At 42.2% G+C, this 15,463-nt stretch overlaps 1 protein-coding gene across 3 annotated transcripts in view; it reads right to left on the bottom strand.

Annotated features, from left to right (window-relative positions):
- The window catches only part of QRICH1 (glutamine rich 1), a 30,699-nt gene that overhangs the window by 9,701 nt on the left and 5,535 nt on the right, over positions 1-15,463 (bottom strand). For all 3 annotated transcript variants that reach the window (XM_056855877.1, XM_056855859.1, XM_056855867.1), the window contains exons 2-4: positions 12,440-12,772; positions 6,367-7,386; positions 339-516 (exon numbers count right to left, since the gene is read on the bottom strand). In XM_056855877.1, the coding sequence (XP_056711855.1) occupies positions 339-516; positions 6,367-7,386; positions 12,440-12,751 (1,510 nt within the window). In that variant the 5' untranslated portion in view covers positions 12,752-12,772. The remainder of the gene's footprint in view (positions 1-338; positions 517-6,366; positions 7,387-12,439; positions 12,773-15,463) is intronic.

Genomic DNA, 15,463 nt, shown 5'->3' with positions numbered 1-15,463 from the left:
TAAACCTGCCCTGCCACTCTCAAATAAGATTCTTTCCAGCACCTGGTATCACTCAGCTTACCCTAAAATATTCCAAGATGCTCTTAAAACCATGTCTCTGTGCAAAGGAATGAGAAAAAAAAAAATCCCAGAGCAGAAAACTGGGTGAATAGGCAGGTTCTGCATGTAAACACAATGCTACACCATTGTACTGTCTTAACAGGCATTTTCAAACTAAATAATACCCCCAAAGCTATTCCTGGCCCTCGGGGTTCAGTAGCCAAAAAGAATTCAAAGCAGCAGAACAAAGATCCTTTTTGTCTGATACAAAGAAGAGTGTTGCTGCACACAATACTCACTGCCGATAGGTGCAAGCCTGTTCTGCGACTCTTTCTCCAGCTCCGCATTTTTAGTCTGTGCCCAGTTCTTCCACACTTCCAGTCCCTCCTCTGGCTTGAGAGAGTGCGGAAGCAGGAGTTCAGGTGAAGGCTGCGGTTGCGACTGCTGCTCAACTTCAGCAACCTGAACAGTTTGAGCCTGTTGAAGAAAGCCACTTCTAATTATATAAATGCTAGCAGAAATATTTAAACATCTTGCGTTGTTTCGTAGTCTTAACAATGTCATCCTCCAGAACTAGCACACCATTTCACACTATTAAACAGTTGATAAAGGCTGGGTGTTTCCACACAGTAATTCTAATGCTTGAAAAGCCACCCATGTGGATTTGCCGCATCTGCAATGAAACTTAACGCCATGTGTGTGCACCATTTCTCACATTCACTGTAAGCAAGTCTCCTGAAGTTAAACTGAAAGGACACCTTTCTAGATATGAAATTCACTTATGTACCAACAATGCTTGTGTGCGAGTGAGTGTCACACAGGACAATTTCTCAAAATGCAAAAGCTACCTGCTAAGGCTACATGTAGCCCCATTAAACATAATCTCCTCCTTTCCACAAGTGAATCTACTAAGGGTCTTCATCCACATAACCAATTGGATGTGAGGAAGTAACTATAGCTTTGTAAGATGCACAGAGGATATTCTTGGGTTCAACTATTACTTCATGAATCTACTCTGGCCAAAAACTTAGTCTGTTTGCAACAAAAAATGCCACCAACCACCATGGGTATCCAATACTTAGAAATAGCAACGATGAAAAGATTGCCCTCTGCTGGGAGAAACGTGACCGTAGCTTTAGAAAACGCAATTGTTTAGCAAATGCCTGTTCTTCAGGTCACTGTGCCTTCAGTTTGCCAGCAGCTCAAGGGCAACCTTTCCAACAAACAGCTTCCATACAAAAAATCCTTGTGCCTAAGTGTAGCACACTGTAAAGGTGCCCCTGCCAATCACAATGATCTGACTTTCAATACCAAACCAGGTAGTAAACCAGTTAGCAGTTGTTAACTCTAACATATCATCCAAAGGAAGGATGTTAAAATAACCGAGGCTCTGGGTACATTTAGAAGGCTATTCCATTTACTGGCAATAACTGAGAACGAAATAAAATAAAATTGCAAGAAAAATGTTACCTTCTTGTTACTTATAACACAAGGTTACCTCACTGACTAAGCCTTACCAAACCCATCAGCAGTGAATAAAGCTAGTTTAACAGCTTTTTAATACAGATTACCTCCTTCAGATATCCCCACTTGCAGAACCAATGTACTATGTGCCTGGGAATGCATACATTTCAGAAAACATGGAAACCTAGGTGCATTTGAGGAAGAATATGGATGAAAGTAGTATATCAAAGAGGCTTACAATATGCTTTGAGGTCTAACATATTTATTACAACAGCATTAACGATGAAAGCACACAAATTAAGGGGCTGTGGCATACTGGCATAGCTGCACCTTCCTATCCCCACCTCCTTTTTGGGAATGAAGCACCCTCCTATGATTGCTTGAGGTGGGCTACTTCACTCAGCAGCAAGATGTTTCCCTTTTCAGCACTGGGAGGGGGAAGGGAAGCGAGCAGGAAAACAAGTAGGTAAGAAAGTTTTGACTACAAGGTGCCCTCAGGCAGGTTACCACAGGTCGCTTCATTCCTGAACAAGTTGAGGAAGCAATGGAAAATAAGGGGTTCTGGACTGGTGGGAAAGCGAGTGTTTTGCATGCAGGATGTTCCAACTCCAACCCCTGGCATCTCAGGTAGCTGGTGTCAGACAAAGGCTCTGGTCTGCTTGAGAGGTTGAAGAGCAGCTGCCAGACACAGAAGTCTATATTGAGCAAGATGGGCCAATGTAAAGCAGCTTCATGAGTTCAAAACTCAATCTGCTGATACTCTACAGCTACACATACATTAGAGAGAGCTCAAAGCACACTCATCTCTGTGATCCTCTTTACACACATGTCTATAACGCTAAAACTGAAAGCTATGCTCCACTCCAGCTTTCCAGGATCCTCCTCTTCCTTCCCTTTCCCATGTTCATATAATCTGTTTTAACATACTAATGGTTGATTTCACATGAGGTTTTTTCCTGTTTAAACTCTGAGATCGACAACTTTGAGATTATGATGTCTTTTTTTGAGATTATGATTAAGTGCATACAGAAGATGTTATAAACCTTTAAAACAAGCCCTACCAAGAAAAAAATGGTTATCTTGATGGTAAGACAACCTCAACCCCAACACCAAAGGTTATCAAGTTGCATGATCTTTTAGTAGAGCACAGTTATAGTATTCAAGGGTTCATCTGAGCATACAGATTTCATTAGACATTTTGGTTTAGTAAAAATTTTCCTAACCTGGATGGGTAACACCACTGTAAGGAAGCATTCTGGAAGGTGTTAATAAAAGGCCAAAAGACTGACTGTGCAAACTTACACAAGAATGCATGAGGAACTATTTCCTTCTGTAGTTACAAACTTGTGTCAGCTGAAATTACCTTTTGCTGAAACCTTCACAGTGGACCACTTCAGACCTGGCATTACCTATGCAAGCTGAACAGTACATTTAATAGCTTTCTCCAAGTGCAACCAGACTCACAAGAAGGAAGCACCCATCAGTGTATTGCTGACCCCTTCAATTTAACAGTTAGAATGGCAGTGAAAAGATTTTCTTCATTGGAGAGTGAAATGACAATAAAAACCAAGTAGTAACACTTGTGAGATCATTCCTTAGATGACGGCAAGTAGCGAAGAGGACTTTAATCAGGCTTGCAAACAGTCAATCATGTTTGACAAGTAAAACTGCCCTACAGGCAGACATGGAGGCTTTTGTAAACCGGAAAGCAGAGACTTTCTTCTTCCAGGCCAATGCATCACAAAGACATTTCACAGGTATGTTTGGACAGACCGACTAGTAACTGTTGTGGAATTATTTGCACAGCCAGTTTTCATCGGAGAGAAGCAGATTTCTCCAGCTTTGTCCCAATTAGGATTCATTTCACAGTAATCTAGGGGTTTTGCTTATGATCAAAAGAGCTTATGATCATTCTGCTTATGATCAAAAGAGTCATCCCAAGATTACCAGTATGAAGCAGTGCTAATTCCAAAACTTAACGTTTTCGTATTTTCTATAGAACAGAAGAGCACGCCTACACACTTCAGTACCACAGAATATATTTTTTAAACAGAAATTCTTCAAAACTTACACTTTGTGCGCTGAAAAATTATAAAAAAACGTTTGTTGAGGTATCCTAGGATCTCTGAATCTGAAGTCACATATGTGCACATTCATGGGACTTTCAAGAAAAAACATTCCCCAGTAACTAGAATTTATGTGGACAACTGAGGATACACTAAATGTTCCAAAAAGTGTCCCAAGACTGCTCATCAGATCTCCGAAAGACTGGATTCTGATCTGATGAGGCAGAACAAAGATTCAATAACAAAATCCACTGTAATTGGATATTGCAATCATCCCTAAATCTTCCTTGGAGATATCAATGACCATGACTGTTTCATGGGTAAGGTTTCAACTTATACACATCCGGTCTGCAGGAGAATTCTAAAACAAGCCCACTGATTCCAGCAGCATTAGCACACTATAATAGCCACTTAGCAGCTGCTGCATTATGGGGGGAAACTGTGCCTTCATTCTACACAGGAATTAAAATTATAGGGGGTTTGCATATAATGTAAGACCAGACGGAATAGGCACATAGTTGCCAAACTATTGACTTGAGGAAGTCAGGAGCTATAGGCAAGGAAATGTGCCACCTCTATAGACACACAGGTTCCTTAAGTACTTCCACTGCTACTTCATTTGGCAGGAGAGACAGCGCTAACTAACACCCTGCAATCACCCCATTATTCTCAAAACAAGCAATCCCTCAATCCTCAGAATTTGGCAAATGAGCCCGTTTCAATGCAGAAAACTAAACATGTTGCCCTGGCGGAGGTAATACAACACTTGCAACCATATTAAATTCTGAAAGGCCTGCGAGGCAGTGCTCTTTTGACTTTTCCATACAGATTTTGCATTGCGTCATTTGAGAAAAGTGCTTGTTCACAAGGCCCAGAGGGTAACAGTTCTGCAGATCACCTGCTCTATATTTAAATAACCCTGGGCCACAGGAACTTAATTTGTATGCTGGCAGCCACTACTGCCATCACTACCATACTAGATGTCAATTTACAAGGTAACCAATTTAATTAAACCTGAGTGTTCCTAATGCACAAGATGCCCAACAGGAACGTTTAAAGAAAAGAGGAAATCATTTAGACATTACAATGGGTTTCTCCCCAACCCCAGTTTTCCATGAATGGGGAAACCCCTGCAACTATAGTAAAATCTGGGTCTTCAGTTCCCTCAATTTTGCCAGTGTTTGACAACTCTGACTTTATTCCATACCATCTGGAGCCTCTATTTTCAACTGAATTGTAAGTAACTCAAACAGATTACTCTAGCAACCATGGCCACAGCACTCTCTGTATAAAAACAGAATTTTTAAAAATTGCCTTTCCTTTAGCCCAGTCTCTTGTTTTTCCTACTTTTTTTCCTTTTCTTTTCTGCTAAGTCTCTAGAATGAGCCATTTTTTTAGAGAACAATCCAAAGCTGCTCAGAATCCTATCCACATCTATTCCCAACATACTCCCAGGAAAAGCATTCTTAGGACTGTGCTGTTAGTAGCCCAACGCAAGATATTAAAATTAATTCTCACCTCTATATCAAAGTTGTATATAATCTTTGGTGTACAAAGTCAGTTCTCTAATACAAATGCTCTTGGCAACAGAAAGGGCAGAAGGCATGCAGGAAGTAGTTTCGCTATAGGCAAAGGTGACAAATACAGGCTCCAGTAACGCAAAAACAAGAAAATATGTAATCTTCGGTCTGCTATGAAACATCACAACATCAAAACCCTCCTCCAGTCCTACTGGCTGGTAAACTCAAAGGTCAGGGAAACAAACCCTTTAAGACAGGGGTGACAGATACGGCCCTTGAGAGCTCTTATCCAGCCGGAGAGCCAGCTGAGGCAGCCACTCCTGCCAGCCAAGGCAGCTCCCCCCACATACACTCTTGATTTGGGCTGGCAAGGCATGGCTCACCCCGCCCAAGTGACGTTTACATCACATCCAGCCCCTCGTGACAAATGAGCCCAACACCCCTGCTTTTCACACAAGGCCAACTATGAATTCCCTCTCAGAAGATCAGACTTATTTTTGTTTGCTTTGTAGCTATCACAGGTTTGCCACAATGCAAGTGATTTGTCCAAGAGACCCAACTAAATTTCACATATTAAAAACTGTGTTTAAAATCATAGGATTTTTTTAAATGGACTGAATCCAATAAGTATGAACAAAATGACTTGATTTCTTCTGCAGCCCTCCTGAGAATCAAAATATCCTCAGAAACAGAGTGGGATGCTGTAGCAGGAACAGTGAAGCCAGCAGAAATATGCTTCCCTGTGCAATCCAAGATATTATTTAATTCCCCACTTTTCATCTATTCATGACTTGAAAACTGAAGACTGGAACAAGAAATCTATACCAATCCTCATTTTTTCCTGATAGTAACATCCTGGAAAGGACTATTTGCCTTCTGTAACTGTGTACAGAGTTTAAACCAATAGAGTAAGGGTTCTTGGTGCATCTCCAGTTTAACATTTTCTGAAACATAAAAGATATTCTAGCTCTCATGGGGAAGGCAACATGTTTCTCATAACATGCAGGGCAGTTCCTACAGAAGGCTATACTGCTACAAGATCAGTGTGGTTACACTCAAAGATAACCCCACCCTAATACTTCTACAACATCACAGGTTGTTTATCAAAAGACTAAAGATTCTGCAATCTGGGTATTAGTAGGCAAATGGAGTAATTTTACACAAGGGCGCTCTGGCAAGAGTTGTAATAGTGTCTTCTGCACACATATAGCAATTGTCGCTCCCCAAATTCTCAACACTCCACAGCACATTTTCCCCACTGAAATCAGTTTACTTACAGCGCAGGTGACTTGCAGCTGTTGCTGCTGTTGCTGCTGCCCCTGCTCTTGCGGTGTGGGCTGTTGCTGCTGCGGGTCCCATATATGCACCGTTTGAGCCGTATTCTGGTACGTCCCCGCTACAGCTTGCACTGCCACCGGAATGTGGATGTTGCCATTCATAAACTGTGCTGGGAAAAGGGAGTTAGCGAGGGTTTGCACCACTTCCTCATGAGAGTTTTTCACTACTGACGTGCCTCCCACCATCTTATCCTTGTCGTCTTCCAGCTTCACAGTGGCCAGAGCCGTCGGGGAGCCACTGACATGGACGGCATTGTAGGCCTCCTGGGGGATGGCAATGTGGGTTATGTTCTGCTGCTGCAGGTCACCACGCGGTTGTGCAGAGTAAACAGGGATGGTCCAAGTCTCTCCAGTAGGGCTCGTTATGGTCCCAGTAGCACTGTACAGGTGAGCACTATCCACCGTTAACAAGTCCGGCCTTAAGGATACGTAACTCTGCTGCTGGCCCTGGGGAATGGCCAGGACTGTGGCGACCGGCTGCCCGGAAATAGCGTACGAGACGGTAATAGGCATATCCACTTTGCGCTTCTTCACCGGCTGGAGGACACTGGCCGTGCTGATCCTTCGCTCGCCTTCCCGTGGCGAGCCCTGCTGGGACGGCGGAGGGGAAAGCGCCCCAACGGTCTGGATCTGGATCTGCTGGCCTCCGGCGATAGCCTGCCCTGCTACCAGCTGTGCCTGGATCTGCTGGTGCTGTATGTGCTCCTCCTGGATTTCCGCACCCTGGATCTGCTGAGCAGTCTGCACGTGCTGCACCTGGATCTGAGCCGCCTGCAGCTGGGAAGGGCTGGGGCTCTGCAGTGCTTGACCCTGTATTGTCTGGGAAGCCTGCTGCTGTGCCTGGCCTTGGATCTGCACCTGGACCTGTATGGGCTGCTCCGAAGCTTGGTGAACGGTGAGTTGGGGAGAAAGCTGTTGGGTGGAGACTTGCTGTGGGGACTGCTGAACCTGAACTTGAACCTGCAAGAACAAGGGCTTGAAAGTTATTCTGGTACATAAATACCTCTACCCCAATGCCTTGATTAGGCCAAGGAATTCATATCAATTAGAACCTCTCAAGAGAAACATGCTCCGTCCCAAGCAACCAACTACAAGAACACAGAGGCAATACAGATTTGCTAGTGTCTTTACTGTGGGTGTGTGCGCTGGGGGGAGGGGGAGACGCACTTACCACATCTTTCCCGAGAAACTGACAAATTATAACCAATAGTAGAAGTGGGTTAAGGTGAACGAACTCCATATCTTCTCATGCAAATACAGTACATGACAAAGAGGTTTTTAGACATAACACACGTCTTAGATGTCAGTTATAAAGCTTACAAAATGCAGCAGGAACTTCTGACTTACTCCTGAATTATTTCCAAAATGTGGTGTGAGATGAAAATGTTCTTTAAATGTTTAGAAACTGTATCAAAGCTATCAAGTATAGTAAATGTGGAAATTAATCCAGTAAACGAATGTTTAAAAAGTATGTTTGCTTTATTTGGGTCATAGATCTCAAACAGGCAGGTTTGGGGATTATCAATTCAAAATTCAAGATTTCCTTATAGACCCATTAATTGCCATTAATTCTAAACAGGTTCTATAGTTAACACATACATCAAATTGTAAGAGCTGATATGGATTTAAAAATTATATTCCCAACACAGGTAAGATTTTTCAAGTGACTCCCTAAGGCATCTGGACAACAACTAACTTGTTTTATCCTCACTCTTTACTAGCCTCATCCAAACCAAGAAGAGGCAGTTGAAGCAACATACCAACGAGATTACAATCACAAGGTAAACCTCCATCATATACACGAAAATCAATAACACAGGGGCCTAAACAAATATTACTTTGCAGATATACACAGAATGCAGGGTAAAACAGAAAAGTTGACAAATCACAGACCTCCAGTTCTTGATATTATCAAAAGTATTGGGAAGGATGACTTAGGGCAGCTTCAGGCATATTTTATTACCACAACATCAAGGAGACTTGGAGGTACGAATGAACCAAAGAACAAATGGAAGTTCATCATCTCCCTAAACACAATGTCTTTCAATAGAGTCCACAAATCCAGCTGCAAGACCACAAGGTTGAGCAACCATGTAAAAAACAAAGGTATGTATGTGTGTGTATAAAACCGGCACAAATAAATGATGAAGGTCTTCTACAGCTGTTGCATAGGTGAGCTTTCCAACGCAAACAATTTCTCAGGGCTGTGCTTTCTAAGGTGCCAAAGGCCTATTGTGCTTTATATTAAGACAGTTTGCTTCCTGTACTAAGGAAAAGGCTCTATACTGTTTGATTACATTGGTGCTTTTGCCCAGCATGCTTCCTGTGCAAACTTACATACAAGTAGAACTGGGGAGGTAGAGGTGGTGAAACTGGTTTATTCTGAATCAAGTGCCAACTGCCAACGGAAGACTACCAGCACGTATCATATACCAATTTTTGATTTTGTCCTCTGCTTTTGTAATTGTTTACTGAAAACGAGGAAACGCACCTTTCCCAGCACTCTGAGGATTAGTCTAAATCCCTCAGAGATACGAATAAGAAAATAGCTTTCTTTACTATTTAATAAGACAGTGGGATCAAACTGACCCAGAGAAGAAAAACAGATGAATTTTTTTTACAACTCTCCGCTCCATGTTTTCCTCAACGTTGATGAGATCACAACTGCCTGTTATGTTTCACTGCCCACCACACTTGCAATTTTCTTTAACTGCAACACAGACTGGCAGTGTTAGGGATAACTTTTACCAGAATAGCACTGAATGAGAAACTGAAAAGAGCATATAGGTGAAAGAAACAAAATACTGTATTTTTAATTTTCTTTACTGCTGCTCTGTTCCTGTACTGCTACAGCTAAATGAAGAGTAATTTTTTCTTTGTACCTGGTGATGCTCACTTTTTAAAAATTTATTTTCATGAGTTATTTGGGGTCCATTTCACCCCTATGCCAGGCTAGTGAAGTACACTTTTTATTCGTTGCACCATGTTTAAGTCTATTGAATTGGTATTTCTTAGTCCAATATGGATATCAACATGCAACCCTCACAAGAAAGTGTTCCAACAACCCACAAGAATTCTGAAAGCCTTTTGAAAAAGTGTGAAGACTGAGCAAGATGCAACACAAGATATGTGGATTGCCTCTTGATTTAAAAAAACCATCAACCCCCACAGCTTTTCTCCCTCAACCAGAAGAGAAATGTGGATTACATAACCTACAAGAACCAATGGATTACATTTGTGTGGAAATCCTGTGCCTCAAGGGAAAGGGACTGACCAATGACCTCTGAGATACCTTCAAGATGAACAGTGATGAAAGAGTTGGTATAAAGAACTGTTCTACTCCTTCAGAACTTGGTTTCTTCCAAGTTCTCACCATTTTGCACCTATACAAGGGGTTAAGACTGTTTTAATGAGAGTGCTGCAGATAGATTAAAATCCTAGATTAATATCTGATCTCCCATATACCAAGATTGCTGTTACAGATGTTTGTTGAAAAGTGACAGCAACCTCCAGAGAAAGCACAATTTCAGCAACAAATCTTCAGTGCACACTTGCAAATAAATGTTTATGCCTAGGCATTGTTGCACTTAAAAAAAATGTCAAGGGCACCCAAGTTTGCTGGACAGCATTTTTCTAAAACAAATAAAGCCCTTTGAAGCAGGTTAAATGAAAGTATTATCTTAACTCAGCTTGGGCAGCAAGAAACAGCCAAGTATTTTTGAATCAAATTCAATTTTGTAAAGAAAAGAAAATCAGGGCTAGCAGACACACAAGTCTGAGAGGCAGACATGGCATGTCTGCAATAGGTTTCCGGTGCTCTGCTTCACTTGCTAAAAGGAAGCTTATGGAACATAGAATAGGACTTCCTCAGGGGCAGCCTCCTGATCATGGAAATACAACCCCATGATGCTTGTCACATTGCTTCACTCTGAACGTCAGGAGATATTGTCGAAGGCTTTCACGGTCAGAGTTCATTGGTTCTTGTGGGTTATCCGAGCTGTGTAACCGTGGTCTTGGTATTTTCTTTCCTGACGTTTCGCCAGCAGCTGTGGCAGGCATCTTCAGAGGAGTAACACTGAAGGACAGTGTTACTTCAAGACAATATGGCCACAAAATGTGCATTTGCTTCAAAGTAATGGAATAAAACAAGGACCAAATTCCTCCCTAGAAGAAGTTTACTTGGTAAATCAAGGCTAGCTTAAACTACATTGGAAAACATCCCCTTTTCCACTGAAAGGGCAAATCAAGTATTTAAAAGTCAGCATCACGATTTTTAATACGCTTAATTCCTTCTGCTGGGTGAGGAGTCTCCAGTTACTCAGTTACATATTGCAGATATGGTAGATATAGCAACTGGAAGTCCCGCTCGTAGAAACTGGCCTATGGAGAGCTGTCTTATGGCAGCAGGAGTTCCAGCACCAGCACTGGCAAAACTCCTGGCACAATCTCCTCCACTAGCAACATTTTAAATTAAGATCCTGTCCCAGACAGGGAAGTTACACCTTCTGCAACACCTTAAATCAGCGGCGGGGCTGGTGTCAGGAGCATCATTTATTTACATATCATCCCAAACAGTCGCCAGTGACTAGCTTTGTACCCCCATGACCAGGGCAGGGGCAGGCATAGCTCACTGTCATCAAAGAATTGTCTTGCTAGCCAATCTCCTTGCACACCATGAAAATACAGGAAGGGAAAGGTGAGATTGGCAAGGTAGGACCCGCTATATTGTTTTAATATTTTTCTACAGTGTATTATACTATTATATGTCTGAACCTCTCATAGTAATGCTTTAGAAAGTTTCCAAGCCATGAGAATAAACCTGCCACTTTTTCCAAAAAACTGGCTGGTACACACTGGCAACAAAACGTCAACAAATGCCTAGGTGCTTCTTCTGTGACACAATAATTAGGTATGTGACAATGAGCTTAAGAACTAGAACATAAAACTCGGATATGAACACTAAGAGACACAAATATGAGGAGTTATCCTAAGACATTTGCTTAAAACTAAGATCACACTCAGAATGGGGATTATTGTCACATAAAGACAAAGTTCAAAAAAAAAGTTGAGAAGCTGTGTGCGAATGCACTCCCAATTCCACAAAGGGAGAGGAATATGCCTGAAAACTCAGGACACCATTGACTCTAAAGATGGACTGAACAGTGAATACTGGGGGGGGGGGGGGGGTACATTTCAGCCGGTACTGCCATTTTTCTGATAATCCTTTCTGCATTTCAAACTATACAATAGTGCTCCAGCTGCCATATAGAGGATGGTGCTTAGTTGTTTTCTGTTGCTCCAGAAGGTCGGACCAGAACCAACGGGTTGAAATTAGATCAAAAGAGTTTCAGTCTAGACATTAGAAAGAATTTCTAACAGTTAGAGTGGTTCCTCAGTGGAACAGGCTTCCTCGGGAGGCGGTAAAAGGTTAGATGGCCATCTGTCAGCAATACTGATTCTATGACCTTAGGCAGATCATGAGAGGAAGGGACTCTTGGCCATCTTCTGGGCATGGAGTAGGGGTCACTGGGTGTGTGTGGGGGGAGGTAGTTGTGATTCCTGCATTGTGCAGGGGGTTGGACTAGAATCAAAGCTTCTTAAACTGTGGGTCGCTACCCCATATGGGGTAGCATAACTGAATGGGGGGTCGCAAAAAATTTGGCAACCGTCAATGGTAAAGTTATATGTATATCAAATAATTGTTTTAAAATAAATATGATTTATTATCAGTAAATGTTTGATTTGTATTCCCATTTTATATACCTATATACCTGGGGTCACGTAAAAATTTCTCGGTCGAAAAGGGGTTGCAAGTGGAAAAAGTTTAAGAAGCCCTGGACTAGTTGACCCTGGTGGTCCCTTCCAACTCTTATGATTCTAGAATTAGCATGCTGCTCTTCGCTGGGATCCACTAGTACACTTTTGGATATAGAATTAGTATAATAGGGTTCTGTGGGGTATCAGGAAAGAAACACAATCTATCCCATTCATTATAGTCATAAGCATTTATTACCTGAACTTGCTGAGGCTGCTGCACCTGTATTTGCTGTTCTTGCTGGGTCTGCTGCTGGACACTTGTCGTGACAGGACAAGCAAGTTCAAGCAAAGATCCAGCCACCTCTGTGCTATCTGTATATATACAGTTGCCACCCTGCTGGTATACCATCGTGGTGGTAGCAGCCGTCTGCTGAAACTCCTGTAGGGCTTCAGGACCCTTTGAAGCGAGGGAGTCCAGAAACTCCTTCATCCTATGCTGAGGGATTGATCGCGCTTTCACACGGATGTATTCTTCAAAGGAGATGGCGTTCTCCAAGGAATTATTCATATTGCAAGGTCCTCAGGATTCCTTAGAGAGAGAAAATAAGCACTTATTAGCCTCCCTGGTAGTTATTGCTACAAACATATTAAGCCACTTGCTTACAGGGGGATTTTAACACCTCAGATGCCATTATAAATCAGGCTGGCACAATTCTTCAGCTCATCTTATGCAGTTGCTTAATACCGCCAGCTAGCCTGTTGAAAAAGTTATGCATTAACAGACATGTGCTGCTATCTGTTAAACTTCCCTAAACTACAAAGCACTGTCGCTTGCATGATTTTCCAGAACAAACTTCAATTCAAGCTCCACTCACAAGACAAATCAAGTGATCAAAACATGCATTATCATCTGATATATGGAATCCTACAGAGTAGTAGCAGCAGCCCAGAATCCTGAAATACTATATAGTCTTTCCCCACAATCCTTCTAAAGCAATTTTGCGGTATTACTTTTCAAATGGAATGACATTCATCTCCCCCATGTATGCAGAACACCCCCCCAAAACATCCATAATAGTACACTTGGAGAGGCTGTGGCTGAAAAACAAATTTCCATTTGCAACAAGAACAAACTGAAGTCCTTGGGCTTCACACGTTTCCTTCTCCTAGCATACAGCACCAGAATGGCAAACTGTAATTTGTCGCAATACCCAACCAGATGCTTTAACAAACTGAACTTTATTAAAGCTGAGGAAACATCACACATCCACTTGATCATGCCATGTGATTTCAGCCATTAACAGTGAACTGGAGCTTGATTAGATCAGGAAGCTTTGCACCAAGCTCTGTACCCAAAGGGAGACGTGAGAAGTGTGCATGAACACAGCAGAAACTGTTCATACCCAATCGGAGTTTAAATGCAATTTGCCACAATGTTTGAATGCTGCGTAAGGCTTGAAATTCCAGCTACTATGGAAATCAATGGACAATGTCTTGGGCCCGCAGATAACAGGGTTGCACTGCACAAAATGGTTTTACCAACCCACTTGGATAAATGATTAGGGACTGTGGTTTATACTGCTTTGTAGAGCTTATCGTAGGCAGGATCGTATTTATGTAAATTCTGCACCACTTAATGTGTCAAGTGAATACTTACGCTACGCTTCAGTTCTTCTGACTTTTAAAATCCTAACGCATTGGTTACTGAATGTCCCTTTTTATTGTACTGGCTCACTAGGTGTAATAAACCTTGAGTCCCTGTGAGAAAGGCGGGCTATAATTAACGTAAGTAAGTAAATAAAATTTGCCTTTTTAAAAAAATACATCAAGCAGGTATGTCAGGCCCCATCTGTAAATCACCCGGAGCAACATATTTGCTGCCACCCTGTGACAGCTCCTGTACTTCTCCCAGTAATGGCTGCAACTTCTACCCCAATTGTTATAATGGAGGCTTCTAGGTACAAAAGCACCACATTACTCATGTATTCTTCAAATTTGGACCATCGTTTTTTACCCGAAATTGCTGACGGGGGAAGAAAACATTAATAAAAAACAGCCTTAAGTTGAATTCAAGAATCAGTATGCTGGCAAAGGAAGATCACGATTCAAGACTGGTATTAGCAGACACAAAAATGCCCGGTCTATCTTTGGATCAACTACCTTTGGCACTAGGAGTCACTTTAAGTGAGTATGCAACAAAAGCATAATTGCCAGTTTCTCCTGTGATCAAGTCTCCTGGACTAAGATCACATCAAATTTAGTAATGTATTCAATGAAAGAGGTGTTAATTTTGCTAAACCATCCTGTAATGCTCCGAGAGAGCAACTTAATAAGAGTTTTCCTTCTGCAAACAGTGTCAATTGGTTGGTTTGGAGCAGAGGTCTCCAACAAGGTGCCTGATGGCGCCATGGTGCCCACTGACTCTTTTTCTGGAGCCCACAAAGTGTTTTTAGGGAGTGGGTAGGGCCAGGTAGGGCTTTTGCCCAGCAAGGCTTTTAGTTGGCTGTGCAGATTTTTTAAAAACATTGCTTTGGCGGCAGCAGCTACCACAGCACAAAGATCTACACTGTGTTACTGAAGTTAATCTGTGCCAATCTTTTTCTTGCTGGCTCCACCTTCCTGTGGCAGCCATTTTGTTGCTGCGCCCACCATGCTGTGTCAGAATTCCACATGTGTCTGCAGGTTCAAAAAGGATGGGGACCCCTGGTTTCCAGTAAGACCTCTGAAAAATGCTATTTGTCTCTATATTCTCTCTGAGAAGGGTTGTTTGTAAAAACAAGGTGGCGTTAGACTAGTAGCAGCTGCCTGTTCTGCTCCTGATTTTGTTTTATCCAGTTTGTTTTAGTTTATATAAGTTACTTTTAATTCATGGTCGCTGTACCCCCATTGTTAGGATGCATCCCATAGTTACCTTATATGTAGCAGTAATTTCCAGCACGGTACGTAACTATGGGATCTGTTTAAAACAGGCAGAAGAGTCAGGTTACCAAGGGCGGTATGTAATCCGGCAGGAGATGGCAGCAGCTGAAGGACCATCTCTCTTCATACAAATCCACATCCCAATTATACTCCCCAGATCTGTTTCTCTTTACCATCTTTCTGCCCCGGAAGGTACACTCATCTTCTGCCACAGCCCACACTTTCTCATTTATTCCAGCCACCTTGTGGAATGTGCTACCAAGGAGATTAGGAGGACACTACTTTGCAGGTGTTCAGGAGAAAATGTAAGACCAGTCTGTCTGTTAAGGCCTTTACTGGGGCATGAGCTAAGACCTGGTAT

Source organism: Euleptes europaea, chromosome 1, assembly GCF_029931775.1.
Source record: "Euleptes europaea isolate rEulEur1 chromosome 1, rEulEur1.hap1, whole genome shotgun sequence".
Lineage (NCBI taxonomy): Eukaryota > Metazoa > Chordata > Lepidosauria > Squamata > Sphaerodactylidae > Euleptes > Euleptes europaea.
Note: the sequence above shows the minus strand (reverse complement) of the source record. Positions and strands in the feature narration are given on the sequence as shown.